General features: G+C 41.8%; 1 protein-coding gene across 1 annotated transcript; it reads left to right on the plus strand.

The window, feature by feature from the left end:
* The first annotated feature begins 983 nt into the window (after positions 1-983).
* Positions 984-14288, plus strand: LOC103377187 (cullin-1). The gene is made up of 22 exons (XM_008307887.3): positions 984-1185; positions 6097-6508; positions 7058-7232; positions 7322-7489; positions 7737-7787; positions 7930-8020; positions 8109-8272; positions 8439-8601; positions 8685-8818; positions 8953-9060; positions 9144-9250; positions 9372-9420; positions 9528-9659; positions 9741-9858; positions 10276-10352; positions 10458-10576; positions 10706-10811; positions 11003-11050; positions 11315-11397; positions 11485-11590; positions 11783-11896; positions 12435-14288. The coding sequence occupies exons 2-22, from the start codon at positions 6369-6371 to the stop codon at positions 12513-12515; spliced, it is 2334 nt and encodes a 777-aa protein (XP_008306109.1). The 5' UTR covers positions 984-1185; positions 6097-6368; the 3' UTR covers positions 12516-14288.
* The last annotated feature ends 1120 nt before the right edge of the window (positions 14289-15408 follow it).

Below are 15408 nucleotides of genomic sequence, written 5' to 3' on the forward strand. Positions count from 1 at the left end.
TGCGTTGTTTTTACCTAATTATCTTTAGGAGTTTATGTGAGACGAACGTTTGTCCTCGTATGTAAACATAATGTAATGGACTGTCAACGCAACTGTAAGAGATGAATAAATACATTTAATTGTAAACATTAATAGGATTATTGGTCTATTTTGTTACAATTGCCTCAAGTTTATTTGTTCATTATATATTTTTGTATAATGAAGTAACACAGTGTCAGGTCATTCTCCTTTCAACCAGCAGAGGTCGAGTTTTACCATTTCACAGACATTGCAAGCGCGTTGTCAACTTCTCAGTAATGATGATAATGATGATAATAAAATAATGATCATGGCTAATTTAAATTAGATATCTATAATTAATTCTCAACAACATATGATGTCATATTAACAAACTAAAAACGCCAGACATACAGTTCTGCATTAACACTGAAAATGTCATGTTAGGTGACTGAGGCACTGTATTGCGCATGCGTTTCAGCTCTGCTCTTCTAATCTGTCATGTTTGTAGTCCTCACTGAAGACGCCATTCTGTGACGCTCAAGGTGCGTTCACGTAACCAGTTAAAACCGGGAATTTACAAATAATGGATATGGACCAAATATTAAAACAAACGTAGGTACCTGTTAATTTGTATATATATTTCTGTATTATTTTTGTTCATATTCGTTTGAGATTTTTTCGTTTTTTTTTAAAAAATGCATTGGACAGGCGTTTTAAACTGAAAAAGATGAAGACCGTAAAACCTTTTCTTTAAAAAAATCTGAACGTTTGGTGTACATATGAAGGTGCAAGAAAATGAAATAAAGTTGAAGATATAGACTCGAATCACATCAAATCTTACAATGATTAGATTATTGGACCTTAAAGATCCTACAATGAGGAAATTAACGGTCTTTCGAAATGTTTATAAAATGTTTTTACTTTAAAAACGTATGATTCCGGCGTAATGGCTTTATCATCAACATTTCCGATGACTCGTGAATGCGTCCTGATTTGGTGGCTACTGAGCTGATCTTTGTGCGAACGAAGCGCAGCCGCGGTCGCAGTTAGCAACAAGAGCAAAAACACGCAGAGGAGGAGAAAAGAGACGCGAATAGCGGCAGTGGAACTGATCCCATAGGAAAAAAGAACAACGAGAGAAGGCAAACACAGAGTTTACCAGCCATCACGACACATTTTACCATGGTAAGTTTCAAGATTTTGTTAGACAAACGCGAACGTACCCTGACGAGAGCTAGCTGCTATTGCCAAGTTGCTAGCGCAGTGTTTTCCTGACTCATTATTAGCACAGCGAAGAGAAGCTAAAGGCTGCCATTTTACAGCCGCAACACAGACAGTCTGGCCTTCTTCGTCCCCCCTCATGTGTGTTAAAATCGCGTCTATTTTTGATATGTTCTAAAATCATACTTTATGATTTACTTCATATCAAACATGACGAGAATCAGAGTTCATGGTTTGATACAGAGCCAATTCACATGAGCTAACAGGCTAATTAAGCTTGAGGAGCTAACAGTGTTGCGTAGCAGGCTGTGTTCCGTAAACCCCGCAACGCAATGCGATGAAAAACGTCATCATGTGTTCTTTTTTTCATATCGTTTATTTATGTGGTAACTTTTGCTGAGCCTAATAGAGCTCAAGCCATATTCTTAGCTCCAGGTCAGAGTGAAGAATGGTGATTTGGTCCTGATACGGGGTTCATACACAATCTCTGGTGTTTATACAGTTGAATCAAATCAATCAAACATAGGCTTTGACTAGACTCATAATTTCCAAAAACTAGGTCAGGACCCACTTATGGGTCACGATTTTTTTTTGGGTTATCAAACACCTTAAAACGAGAACGGTATCCCAGTTCACAGATTGCAACTTAACAGAAGGTATTTATTCGTGGTTGTTGACAGATTTCGTCACAGTCTGTAGGCATAGATCTGTTTGCTCCATTTAAATTTGATGGAGCTAACAAATGCACCTGGTGAAAGCACCCATATTTTGCCTTGTATTGAAACATTACACATTCCAAAGTATCCCAGAATGAATCTTAATTCGTTAGCATTGAGCTGCTTTTTAGGTGAGCTTGTTTAGCCAGGGAAATATAGACCCATTACAGCGCTACTGAACAGTTATGACAGTTATTCTGGACAACTGTTTAGACAATTCATTTTTTGAAAGCCTTGACTTTTTACTGTAAGATACAGTTGCTAGAGTAATATCAACAATCGAAAGATGAATACATATCTATCCATGTGAGTTGACAAAAGAGCAGAGACAAGGAAACCCCATGTGGTGCCATTTGTTCAGGTAAACACTGCACGTGTTTCAGTAATTGTCTGGAACTCAAGAGTTTTTTAATGACCTTATGTACTGTAATTGAACTTACATCATTTACATTTCAAAGCCTTCAAAGACAGTATGACACTATGTCGCCAAAGTTCAGGTATACAGCTTACTGTTACATTTAGATTGACCAGAATTCTAAAAATTAGTTCAAATTTTTAGAATGAATTTGATATGTCTACTGTTAATGCTATTTGAATAGGAACCATAATGGTGCCCTGGTGTATATCAACATGAGAAGAATGTTGACTGATGAGACCTGGGCATTGAAGCAGAAGGTATGTCAGAAAGGGAAGCTTTAAAGCTGCTCCAAAAATGGAAGTTAATTTACTGAAGTTAAATTTACTTTTAAATGTATTTGAACTGAAAATTTAACAAAGACAAAATAGTCTGCTTTAAATTTGTCTGAACATAAGAGAGGCTCGGCTGCTATACTCGTGGTGTCAGTTTGTGAAACTAGAGGATCTCAACAATAACATTGTGATTTTTTTGTGTGTAAATATGTTTCACAGTGTCAGCATTTCATGCCTGCCTTATAGTGACTTTTATTGCCACAGTTCTATTGTGTCAGAACAGTGGTTACTAATGAAATGTAAAAGGCTAAAAGGAGAAAAAAAAGCAGCAGCAGCCAATCAGCAACTCTGATGTAAATTTACAGATGTTTACAAACTCTGTGGAAAAGAATATGAGATGAGTAGTTCGTTAGGTAGCTAATTAAACAAATAATAAATATCAATAATGGGCTGACTAATAATTGGACTTTCAAAGCAGCAGTAGGCTACAATAACTGTCTTCTACCTTCACCTGGTCTGACCTATCCAGGTCGGCCTGCTTAATATGTGCCTGGTGATTTTGTACTGACGACAGAACAGTTGTTTCAAAGTCAAGCCAGAGCTGAGAGCATCTCTGCTGTGGCTGCTGCTAAATGCTGAGCTGGGCAGCAGAAATCAAAAGCTGCTGCTTACACTAATGAAACGTTCTTCCTCGCTGCCACCTACTCATTTTATCATTACACACATACACACACCAGCATGGCTGCCTTTCTGAACACTTTTTTTAGTACATAATATTTGTAACATATGATATGCTAAAACAGCTACATGATGAACACCATGTTTTTTACTCACTGGGGGAAAATAGAAAAGTCATTAATTAATTATTTAAATAATGCCACATGTTTCTTTTCAGGGTTCATATGAACAGAACGGGAACTTGTGTCTGTGTTGTTTACATACTTTTTTAAAAATAATTTTTATATGTAGGTTATTAAGTTGTCGTTTTTATTTTTAAGGTGAGCGTTGGACGAACATTATCACAGCAGCCCCAAATTCTTGAAGTTTTAAAAGCTGACACTGAGAAACAGACTCACACCAGCGTCTCATCTTACTCAGGTCTAGAACCAGATCTGTCTGGGAGTCACTGAAATGGTTTTACAGTAAGACAACACGAGGCCTAAAGCCTTTGTGCAGTTGAGAAGTTCATCCTGACTAGATGATAATGATGACCACAGCAGCCATGGAAGACATGATCCAAGAACCTGAAAACAAGATTTTGTGAAGGTTTTCTAGAACAAACAAATGCAGAATATAAATGTGTTTGTCACTGAGGATTAGCAAGTACTTACATCCATAGTCAGTCCCTGGTTTTATTTGGTTTCATTAACCTCACCATCAACACCAACATCAACAGGATCTATATGCTCCTTGTTGACAGTGTGTTTTCAGGGGCTCGGACAGTAATAGCGCAGCGGTTCTCTGAAACGATGCATGACCTTTTCGACGCTGCCTGTTTTTTTCCGCGTGTCAGAGCACAACGTGTTATCCTCCTCACGGGATTCTCCTTTCACAACAAACTTTCTATGAAGTGTCGCCACTCAGAAAACACCCTCGTCACCCCGTGTTGTCACAGGGCTGAGGTGATCATAAATCAGATACTGTCTGGACACACAGCGCATGTAGTGCCTCCCAGTGTGGGAATTTGTAACCTGATCACAGCCCCGCTGCTGCTTCTGTGAAGGGCACCTTTTCTTACCACTGATGAATAGATGCACACAGAGAAAGAGAGACGCTCTTGCCTCCGTAGTCCAATGGCTAGTTGCACATATTGTCTGCCCCAGTTGTCATGGCGACTGTCGGAGCACCTCAGGTAGCTACATAAGAGTGGCCGATCTTTTCTGAGCAGAACAAGGATGTGCTGAAGAGGAGCGGAACCTGGATTGGGCCTGGGCTGAACCTGGTAGAACCCCATATGGGCCAGGACTGCTCACATCGTGTCAGGACGCACACAGACGCTCTAATCACAACTTTTGAAAGGGAAAAACTTCAGGACACAAAAGGAATTTTCCGACCTGGTGTTCTAAAGACATACTCTGTTCATCTGCCGTCCGTTCATTAGTTCAGGACATGGGCCTGAGTGCTGCACCTGGGTCAGCTCCTGAGTCTCTGATCCTAATTTCTGTTAATGTCCAGAGGGGGGCAGCACTGCATGACTGGCTTTTCTAAATATAGCAGCCCTGCCTTACAGCCTACATGTACGCAGCAGATTCTAACCAAACACCCTGCTTCTGTCTCTGCTTCTTTAAGCTTCTTCACACAAACCATATGCACCTCGTAGCACCAGGAACGTTCCCTATGAAACGCAGTGGTTCTTGTTGACGGTGGCAGCTTCATATCATGTTGAACTTATGTGATGAATGCAAACCTGCAAAATATTCTGTGACGATCAGATATTCTGTAGGTCAGTCTGTGTTCTTCATCTTTTATGAAATTGTTGGAAATTAATCCATGTTTGAATACAGCTTTTTATGAAGACTGAGTCACATTTAATAAAAAATGTTTACGCATGTTTTGTCCAGACTTGAATAATGTTTCCTGCAGACAATTAAATGATTTCTTTTGCATTGTGTGTCAAAGTATTTTGTGATCATTTGCAAATAATTCACATTAATCAGCTGGAGTCAAATGTCAGGTTTATAAGGCCTCACTATAAATCATATTCTGAAGGTACAGTTACAATCAAAACAAAGCAATGATGGAGTTTAATATAAGAGACGGAGGAGAAGTCTTTTCTGTGTCGTCCATGTTTGTCACAACCTTTCAGGTTTCTTTGCTGCTGCAGGGATTCACCAGCAGCATCTGAAATGAACACAGGCTGTGAGTTAGAAAACTATTGCATCAGCTTTTGCAGTGCACACTGGGATGTGTAGTGTCTGTAGGTCTGTTGTGGTGGACGTATCTGATGAGTTGAATTTACTGAGCCTGTAGGCCTCGACTTCAGCAAGTTACAACTTGATGAAAGATAAAAAAAGATAAATAATAATGTTGGTGCATACGGAGTGTGACGTGTGCTGTCCTGACAGGAGTTAGTGGATGATGGAGACGCTGAAGTGGACTAATCTGTCATTAGTCCACTTCAGTGACAGGGTGTGGTCTGTAGCAGTGTCTGCAGGGATCAGAGCCAGGTGTAGAACTGCTGCCAACACGGGCAGAAGTCTGAGTCTGTGTTTGATGGAAGTATTTGGTCAACAGGATCAGATTCTTTAAAAGGTCAGTCTTGTTAAACCAAACTTTAATGTCTGAAAAAACAAAAAAGAAACACACCATCGTACTCTTTAATCGTGCTATTATCATTTAAGGTTTCAACATGAAATGGAAAGTTACCAGTGGTTTACTGACAGGAATATTCAATAATGGATGAAAACGTTCTTGGTCTATTTTTGTACAAAATAAAATTAATTCTGTTTCTCATTTTTTATTTTTTCAGGTCATCTTGTAAGAAGTGCCCAAGCTTTTAGGTGGAGGAGTGGCAGACAGCGCCACCCTGCTGTTGCTGAGTGGGATTTCCTCCCATCTCAGAACACTTCAGACCATCTTCCTGACCCACTGCCACCACCGCCACCTGATGGACTGCACACTCTGAGAGCAGAGAACGTCAGCACAGAAATCATCTGAGGAGAGGAGGCGAGGGGAGGACCCTCGGCGGAGCAGGAACGGGAGGGCACTGAGGGAGGAGGAGGAGGAAGCCAGGTGAAGACAATGTCCTCCAACAGGACCCAGAACCCCCATGGACTGAAACAGATAGGCCTGGACCAGATATGGGACGACCTGCGGGCTGGCATCCAGCAGGTGTACACGCGGCAAAGCATGGCCAAGTCGCGCTACATGGAACTGTACACGTATCCTGTGATGTCAGTGTGTGACCTCAGAAAGAGGAGAGAAGTGGTACCGGTTTAGGCTGCTTGATATTCTCAACCAAACTGTAGACTAGACTGGACGACATCTGTTACAGTAAAACCCTGAGAAAAGTTACGATCTGGTTTTAAAAATAAACAATATAATAATATTAATCCTATATAAATATTTGTCAGTCTGATGGATATATGACACCAGTTAACATTTTCCTGACCGTCATGTTGTCTCAGTCAATGACGATATATTTAGCAACTCTAGCAATATACTTTGCACCATTTTCTTTCTTTTAAAAAGCACTGTAATCGACCAACGATCTTGAATGTGACCGAGGTCATATTATCATCAGGAAGTTTACTGATGTGTCACATTTAGAGAGAAGTAGTTTCATCAACATAGTTTTTAAACTCTCCAGCTAAACTTGTAAACTTCCTGTGGTGTCAGAGATTCTCTGATTCGTGCACATGTTCTCCAGTGTTTCAGTTGAAGTAATGTGGTTTCACCCCATGTTCTTAGGTCCTTAACTCTTCTCTCAGACATGTATATAACTATTGCACCAGTGTCCACCAGTCCAGCCATGCCCGGGGCTCAGGGCCTCCTGCCAAACCCTCCAAAAAGTCCACCACTCCAGGGGGCGCTCAGTTTGTGGGCCTGGAGCTCTACAAACGCCTCAAGGAGTTTTTGAAGAACTATTTGACCAGCCTGTTAAAGGTGAGCCTGCACACACCGGCAGCTCTGCCTCACACAGTCGTTGTCATTTCCTGTGTTAATGACCTCTCTCTGGTTGGTCCTTGTTTCAGGACGGCGAGGACTTAATGGATGAGTGCGTTCTCAAATTTTACACCCAGCAGTGGGAGGACTATCGTTTCTCTAGTAAGGTCCTCAACGGGATCTGTGCCTACCTCAACCGCCACTGGGTCAGACGGGAGTGTGACGAAGGACGCAAGGGCATTTATGAGATCTACTCTGTAAGTCCTAAACAGTGATGGTCTGTAGGAACCATGGAGATGGAACTGGACAGTTATGGATTTGTATTGATGCGTTTTTAGTTGCATTTGCCATAAACACACACTGAGACTAATGGTGCAGCTGTAATTTTATCATTTCTGAATGAAACGTCAGCGTTGATGTTTTATAGACCAACGTTACAGACTGACATGCAGTTTTTGGTCTAGATCTTTAAACTCAAATTCTGTCTCTGTCTCTTCCTCTCAGCTGGCACTTGTGACTTGGAGAGAGTGTTTATTCCGACCCCTCAACAAACAGGTACGCTTTAGTTCTGTGTGTACACAGGAAGTGAGGAACAGACAGGTCTTTGTTGACCCTGTGGCCTGTATTCTCTTCACTCACGTTTTCTTTGATGTGTAGTAACAATGACAAACATGAAGTCATTTTCAAATCTGTGCAGGTGACAAATGCAGTGTTGAAGCTGATAGAGAGAGAGAGGAACGGTGAGACCATTAACACCAGACTGATCAGCGGCGTGGTTCAGTCTTACGGTAAATCCCTTTCCCGCAGCTCAGAATCATCACCCGAAAGTCGGCGGCTCAGAGACTAAAAATGTTTAAAAATGATTTCCTCCTAAAGTGGAGCTGGGCCTGAACGAGGAGGACGCCTTTGCCAAAGGCCCGACACTGTCCGTCTACAAAGAGTACTTCGAGTGTCAGTTCCTCACCGACACGGAGCGCTTCTACACACGAGAGAGCACAGAGTTCCTGCAGCAGAACCCTGTCACTGAGTACATGAAGAAGGTGAACACCGCCGGGCATTTCTTCTCACCTCAACTCTCCTGACCAAGGAAGGATAACATACAGAGATTTATTCTGGAATAAACATAGTTTTTTTCTTTTCCAACCTGCAGGCTGAGGCTCGGCTGCTGGAGGTTTTTTGTTTTGTTTTGTCTTTTCCTTCCTGCAGGCTGAGGCTCGGCTGCTGGAGGAGCAGCGGCGCGTCCAAGTTTACCTCCACGAATCCACCCAGGACGAGCTGGCACGCAAGTGTGAGCAGGTCCTCATCGAGAAACATCTGGAGATCTTCCACACGGAATTTCAGAACCTTTTGGACGCTGACAAGAACGAAGGTCGGCTGAAAATACAATAAAAAAAAAAATCCAGTTCCTGTTTTGTTACGGAGGGACTTAAAATCGAATCTTTCTTTTTCTAGATCTGGGGCGCATGTACAACCTCGTGTCACGGATCACGGACGGTCTTGGTGAGCTGAAGAAGCTTCTGGAGACACACATCCACAACCAAGGCTTGGCTGCCTTTGAGAAGTGGGGGGAGGGGGGGCGGAAGAACGTACGTCTGCGTTTGTAGTCCACGCTTGAGACATTTACATTTCTTTCTCTTCAGTGCAGTAGGTTTTATTTCTAATGATAGAAAACGTACCTGAAGGTAACGTGTGTGTGTGTTTGTGTGTGTGTTTGCTGCAGGATCCTAAAGTGTACGTTCAGACCACGCTGGACGTCCATAAGAAATACAACGCCTTAGTCATGTCTGCCTTCAACAACGACGCCGGCTTTGTGGCTGCATTGGATAAAGTCAGTGACTTGTCTGACCGTTTTAACTTCACATCAAACCTGGAAAATGTAACGGCTCTAAAACTGAAACATCTTTTCTGCAGGCGTGCGGTCGATTCATCAACAACAACGCCGTCACCAGAATGGCTCAGTCCTCCAGCAAATCCCCCGAGCTGCTCGCCAGATACTGCGATTCTCTACTGAAGAAGAGGTGAGGGTCACATGACACACGTGTGTGTGCGCATGATGGCGTTTCACAGCTGGGTTCTAATCGATGTTAATTCAGTCACTGTGAAAGCAGACAAAGACTCAGTTTGTGTTTTATCTTTTAGCTCTAAAAATCCAGAAGAGGCCGAACTGGAGGACACACTCAACCAAGTGGTAAAGTTGACACGCTGCGACATGAATCAATAACTAATCAGTGGGAAATCTAAACATTTGACACACATGCTGAACCTGAGTGTTGATGAGATTTTTGTTTTCTCTAGATGGTTGTGTTCAAATACATTGAGGACAAAGACGTTTTCCAAAAGTTTTACGCTAAGATGTTAGCCAAACGTCTGGTCCATCAGAACAGCGCCAGTGATGACGCCGAGGCCAGCATGATCTCCAAACTCAAGGTCTGACCCGTGGAGACGGAGCTTTGATAGAATCAGTGAAGGAGTTGGAGCTGAACTGTCGTTTGTTTTGTTTTTCTGCAGCAAGCCTGTGGCTTTGAATACACGTCCAAACTGCAGAGAATGTTCCAGGACATCGGCGTCAGTAAAGACCTAAATGAACAGTTCAAGAAACACCTGACCAACTCTGAGCCTTTGGACTGTGAGTCACAACACACACACACACACACACACACACACCTTGTTAAATGTGTGTATTTGTCAGGACAAAAGACAAACAAATCTATGAATGGTTCTGTGCGCCAACTTTTAGTTTTTTTTTCTCATATTACATTAAGTTCCAAACGTTCGTTTATGTTGAAGTTATAATAAAAACCTATATTAATGAGCAGTTTACTAAGAACCTGCAAAGTCCATTAAAAAACTCCAGTAGGCAGCCATGTTCAAATTCACTTCTATAAAACAAATGAGTGGACAGCGCCATCTATGGAATGTTGAATGAAAGGTTTAGTGAAAACAGGCCCAGAAGAAATAAAGGGGGAGAGCTTAAATCAGACGACGATGAGCATTGTGGTTGAACGCAACCTGAAAAGCTGTGTACGGTCTGGTTCTGTTCCAGTGGACTTCAGTATCCAGGTTCTAAGCTCTGGGTCGTGGCCTTTCCAGCAGTCCTGCACCTTTGCTCTGCCCTCAGAGGTACGACTCTTCTCTGCTTGGATTTAGAGTTTTTGAAGAAAAAAAAAACACAAATCATGTTAAAGTCTGGTGAACTGTAACGAACGCCTCACTGTGTCTTTGCAGCTGGAGCGAAGTTATCAGCGTTTCACCGCCTTCTACGCCAGCAGACACAGTGGCAGGAAGTTGACTTGGCTCTATCACCTGTCCAAAGGAGAGCTGGTCACCAACTGCTTCAAGAACAGGTACCTATGCTTCGGTGCTGCAGGACGTGGAGGAGGAAGTGGATGTTTAGGAGAATTTGTTTTAATCGGACCCATCAACCTGTTAACTAAAACAAAGGAATAATATCCTGTTGTTGTTGTTGTTTACAGGTACACACTGCAGGCCTCCACCTTCCAGATGGCCATCCTGCTGCAGTACAACACGGAGGACAGTTACACTGTGCAGCAGCTCACAGACAGCACTCAGATCAAAACTGTGAGTGGTCATTCATATATGGACCAACAAAGCAGTTTCACTGCTGAATGTGTGACCTCAAACCAAGAAAAGACTTCAGCTTCTCAGTTTCACTGCTGAATGTGTGACCTCACTGACCTTCCTCTGACCTTTCTCTGTGTTTGTGTTCTTCAGGATATTCTGGTTCAGGTTCTGCAATGTTTGTTCCTCAGGATATTCTGGTTCAGGTTCTGCAAATTTTGTTAAAGTCAAAGCTGCTGGTGAGTCAAACAAACGTGTTCCAGTCTCAGTGCCTCATTTGTTGATTTGAATTCTGACCAGCAGATGGCACCATAACATTACCACCTCAGTCAAAAGCTGTGTCAATTGAAAGACCACACTCTTTTACAGTAACAGTACCGTAATAATCAAAAGACAATAATAATCTAAACTCCATATTTAATTTAAAAAGTTCACACTTTTTCCTCATGGAGTAAGAATGATGTCATCACTCACCTGACTCCCTTCTGTGTAATCTGCGTTAGGTGTTGGAGGACGAGAACGCCAACGTGGATGAGGTGGAGTTCAAACCTGACACCGTCATCAAACTTTTCCTAGGATACAAGAAGTGAGTGGAGCGTGAACTGCACAATTCTTGGTTGGTGATTTTTAATTTTTTTTTTTACTTGCTCAAACTGCTGTGGATTGTTTGCAGTAAGAAGCTGAGGGTGAACATCAACGTCCCCATGAAGACGGAGCAGAAACAGGAGCAGGAGACGACTCACAAGAACATCGAGGAGGACAGAAAGCTTCTTATTCAGGTACGGGGAGGGCGTCGCCTTCCAACTTCATTATTATCCAATCAATGGAGTTCAATTCAACTTCATGACCAGTTTATTGTTCATAGATGCTTCGACAGCCCTGCTGCACTTCTTTGTAAATTATTCTGTTACAGTAATAATATCCCAGTCCTCATTTTCATTAACCCGACTAAATGAATTTGTTTTGTTCAGGCGGCCATTGTCAGGATTATGAAGATGAGGAAAGTCCTGAAACATCAGCAGCTTCTGGCTGAAGTTCTCAACCAGCTGTCATCACGATTCAAACCCAGAGTCCCCGTCATTAAGGTAACACACTTGAACAAACGGAGCGTCCAGCAGAGGCTCTGTACAAATCATGTAAAACCTCCTTCAATCTCTTTAAAGTCATTCTAAAACATTACTTTTGGCTGCAATACCAGTGTGGGGCAGCAGGGGGCTCAATTTATCCTTATTTTGCTCTAACACTGTGATCTTTGGTTCATTTTAAAATATAATATGAATTAAGGTCGTGAATAGTTATTTTTATTAAGGTGCGGCTGACGGTCCAGTGTTATATTTCCAGTTAGTGATTTGTTTGATAGTTGTGCTTATCTTCTGCCAAAGTCAAGGGGAAAACCACTGAAGGTCTAAAAAACATGTTGGGCCAATCCGTTTACAGCTCGCTGCAAAACCAAGATCCAAACCAAATATAGCAGTGTGTAAACATGAAACAAAAACACACAAAAATAGTCGGTGTGAGTAGTGGTGTCTCCACTGAGCCACTGTTTTGTTTTGTTTTTTTCCCTTTTGTTTGTGCACTGGGTGGTAATGGTTGTGGTGTGTTTTGTCTCCCTCTTGTGGACAGAAATGCATTGACATCCTGATAGAAAAGGAGTATCTGGAGCGAGTGGACGGGGAGAAGGACACATACAGCTACCTGGCTTAAGCTCCGCCCAACTCCCCTTCCTTCTTCATTGCCCCGCCCACCTCATTTTTATTTGATTTGATTTGTTTCTTTTTTTTAATGTCTGAGTAAATAAAGTGTGGATCCCTCTGATCGGCGGACATTTGTGAGTGTGTCGCCGATCGCCAGATCACTCTGTCGACCTGAGTGAGAGTGCAAAAGAGAGAAAGCAAAAACAGTGGGCGTGCCGTTTCTGCCTCGCCCCCTGCTGTTGAGACGGGGAAATCTGGTCTCCAGGCGCTGGCCCTCAGCAGAACTCGGACACACTTTCTGTTGTAATACTGTAAATAACCAGACTCTAAAACAGAGAAGACAGTGAAATCTGATCTCACGTCTTTATTTACATAGCGCTAAATGTAATGACGTAGCCAATCAGAGGAGAGACGCATCCGAAGGTTTTTGCATGCTACTGCCCCCCAGCGCCACTGCAAACATGTTTAAATGAAAACAAAAAAAGAAATCGTAATATCCGTTGAATCGGAGGTCGGCCGAACGCAGTCCACTGCACGACATGCCACCAAATCCACGCCCAGTCTTGACTTTGAATCCCCAGGAGGTGGTGCTGCTGTCACTGCTTCTCCTGCGGAAGGTTGTGTCAGTGTTTGGTTGGAGGTCGCCGGGTTTCACGCTGAACACCCGATGACGCTGGACATTTGTATAGTGTGGTTCATTTTCTAAATGTGTGATAAATAAAACCAAGGAAAGATTTCTGTAAAAATGGACTCCCTTGATGTTTATAAGGAAAATACCAAAATGATACCAAATGTGTGCAATTGTGGTACTGCTGCCCCCCACTGTTGTTGTGCAGAATTACATTACAAAGATGGTGCCTGAGGTTCATATCAAGTGTTTGTTGTCCATAAACATAATCAAGGGAAATGTTAAAGTCCAAATTCTTGGCAACAGATAAAACATTGTTGAATGTATGGAAGTACAAGGAATAAAAATGTAGGTTCAGGATTTTATTGATACAGTTCACTGTTTGGATAAAGACTATAGTTAGTAAAACACTGCACTGAACGCCATTGTTAAAAATCAGTGCATCTGTTGTCAAATGATGTCCAACAGTAAAAGTTCCAGCAAACGTGTGATATACTGAAGAAAACAATTGAATTGTTTATTAACTTTTATCACTTAACAACAAAAATAAACATACAAAGTCCAGATACAAAATCAGCACCAGTAACATCGGAGGAAACCGTGGTCCAGAGGAGGAAGAAAATTAAACACAGTTGTTTAATCTGGTCAGAAAACCATAAATAAACCTGCAGCACAGAAAGGCTCAACACGTGTCACCTTCACATCCCCGAAAAAAAAAAATTCACAAGTTTGTTTTTAAAGAAGCAGCTATAATGAAGAGCATGGCCAGGAGGTGTTCAGCTCGTTACCAAACACCAATACAAACCAAATCAAATAAATGGACTGATGGATCTAGACTTTGATGACATCATACTAATGTGTATTTGCACCAATCGTGTTGAACTTATTCATGTAAATTATTAGTTTTTTTTTCTCTACCTTTCTCTGCTTAATTTTTTTGCATAAACAGACAAACTTTAGAAAGACCTGATTAGATGACACAGGTCTCACTATTTTATGATTTATATTTTAGGGGGGAATTGACTGCAGAATGCAACTGAGCTTTTCAAAATACCTCCTTCCAAGTGCCTCCGGAGGGAGCCACATAATTTGAGTCACCCAAGGAAATTTTATATTAAAAAAGCTGCTTCCATTAAATGTTGGTTTTACTCAAAACAATAACAGATTTTAAAATTAAACTCTTAACATAAATTGAAGGCAGTAGGAGTGACGGTTGTAAAGTGAAAGGAACAAAGTGAAAAGTTGTTTGATCGCATGATTTAGATAAACAGTAAAAGGGCAAGTCCAAATTTTCTTAGTCTGGTTTTGACTAACTGACACAGTTCTATGCACTACGAGCGCCCTCTGTTGGTGACATTTATTTATAATAATTAAAAACTAAATTTGAACTTATTTAAAAAAAAGAGGCAAAAAGTGCTGCGCTCATGTTTCTTTAGTTTTGGAGAGTGTTTCTGTGCTTCATCAGTATTTTTTACAACCACACTAAAAATACTGAACTTCACCTTTAACATCTCAGAGAAAAGTTAAGCACCAGTTTTAGGGTTCAAGTCCCATTAGGTCTTCAGTTGTGAACAGAGATGCATGTCCACCAGTCCGTCTCCCTCCATTTCCTCAGGCTGTGGAGTCAGACGCTTCCTCAGCAGGTAAAAAAAACAGTGGGTGGTTTATCAGTTTCACCACAGGTGGGCAGCAGAGTGTAAAACGACAGGTCCTTCAGGCATTAGAACAAGAAAAAAAATTGTCAAAAGAAACAGACGTGACATCAGTGTGGTAGGACTGAAGGCACAGCACAGGGTGGGGCTTCCGAGAAGTGCAGTCACCGTAGTACCATTTCCTGTCACTGTGCTCTACCCGATCACCACTTCCTGTCTGCAGTCAAGAACTGATTGCATCTTTCAGTTTTAATCAAGACTGGCGTTAGCTTTAGTAGTTATGACATCACCAGGAAGGCCATGTCCACATTAACCTCATTGGTGATAGCCTTACTTAGATTAGCCACAATCAAAGTGACCCTGCTGTCGCCCTCTACTGGTGATCGGGTTTAGCAAACAGACAACAGGTGCAGCTCACAGAATCAGAGCATCCTGTTGGCGAAAGGCCCAGATTTGACAGTTGACAACGTGACACGAATGGAACTGAGCAGGAAAAACAGCTGGTGAAGGATTTTGGTCCCTGAAGTTTAAAACAACAGTCCAGACGTTTGTCAAACATTTGAAAAAGGTACAAGAAAAATCCTTCAGTTCATTCGTGATCTGAGGCTGAAAAATCCTGATTT

Source organism: Cynoglossus semilaevis, chromosome 3 (assembly GCF_000523025.1).
Source record: "Cynoglossus semilaevis isolate Cse_v1.0 chromosome 3, Cse_v1.0, whole genome shotgun sequence".
Classification (NCBI taxonomy): domain Eukaryota; kingdom Metazoa; phylum Chordata; class Actinopteri; order Pleuronectiformes; family Cynoglossidae; genus Cynoglossus; species Cynoglossus semilaevis.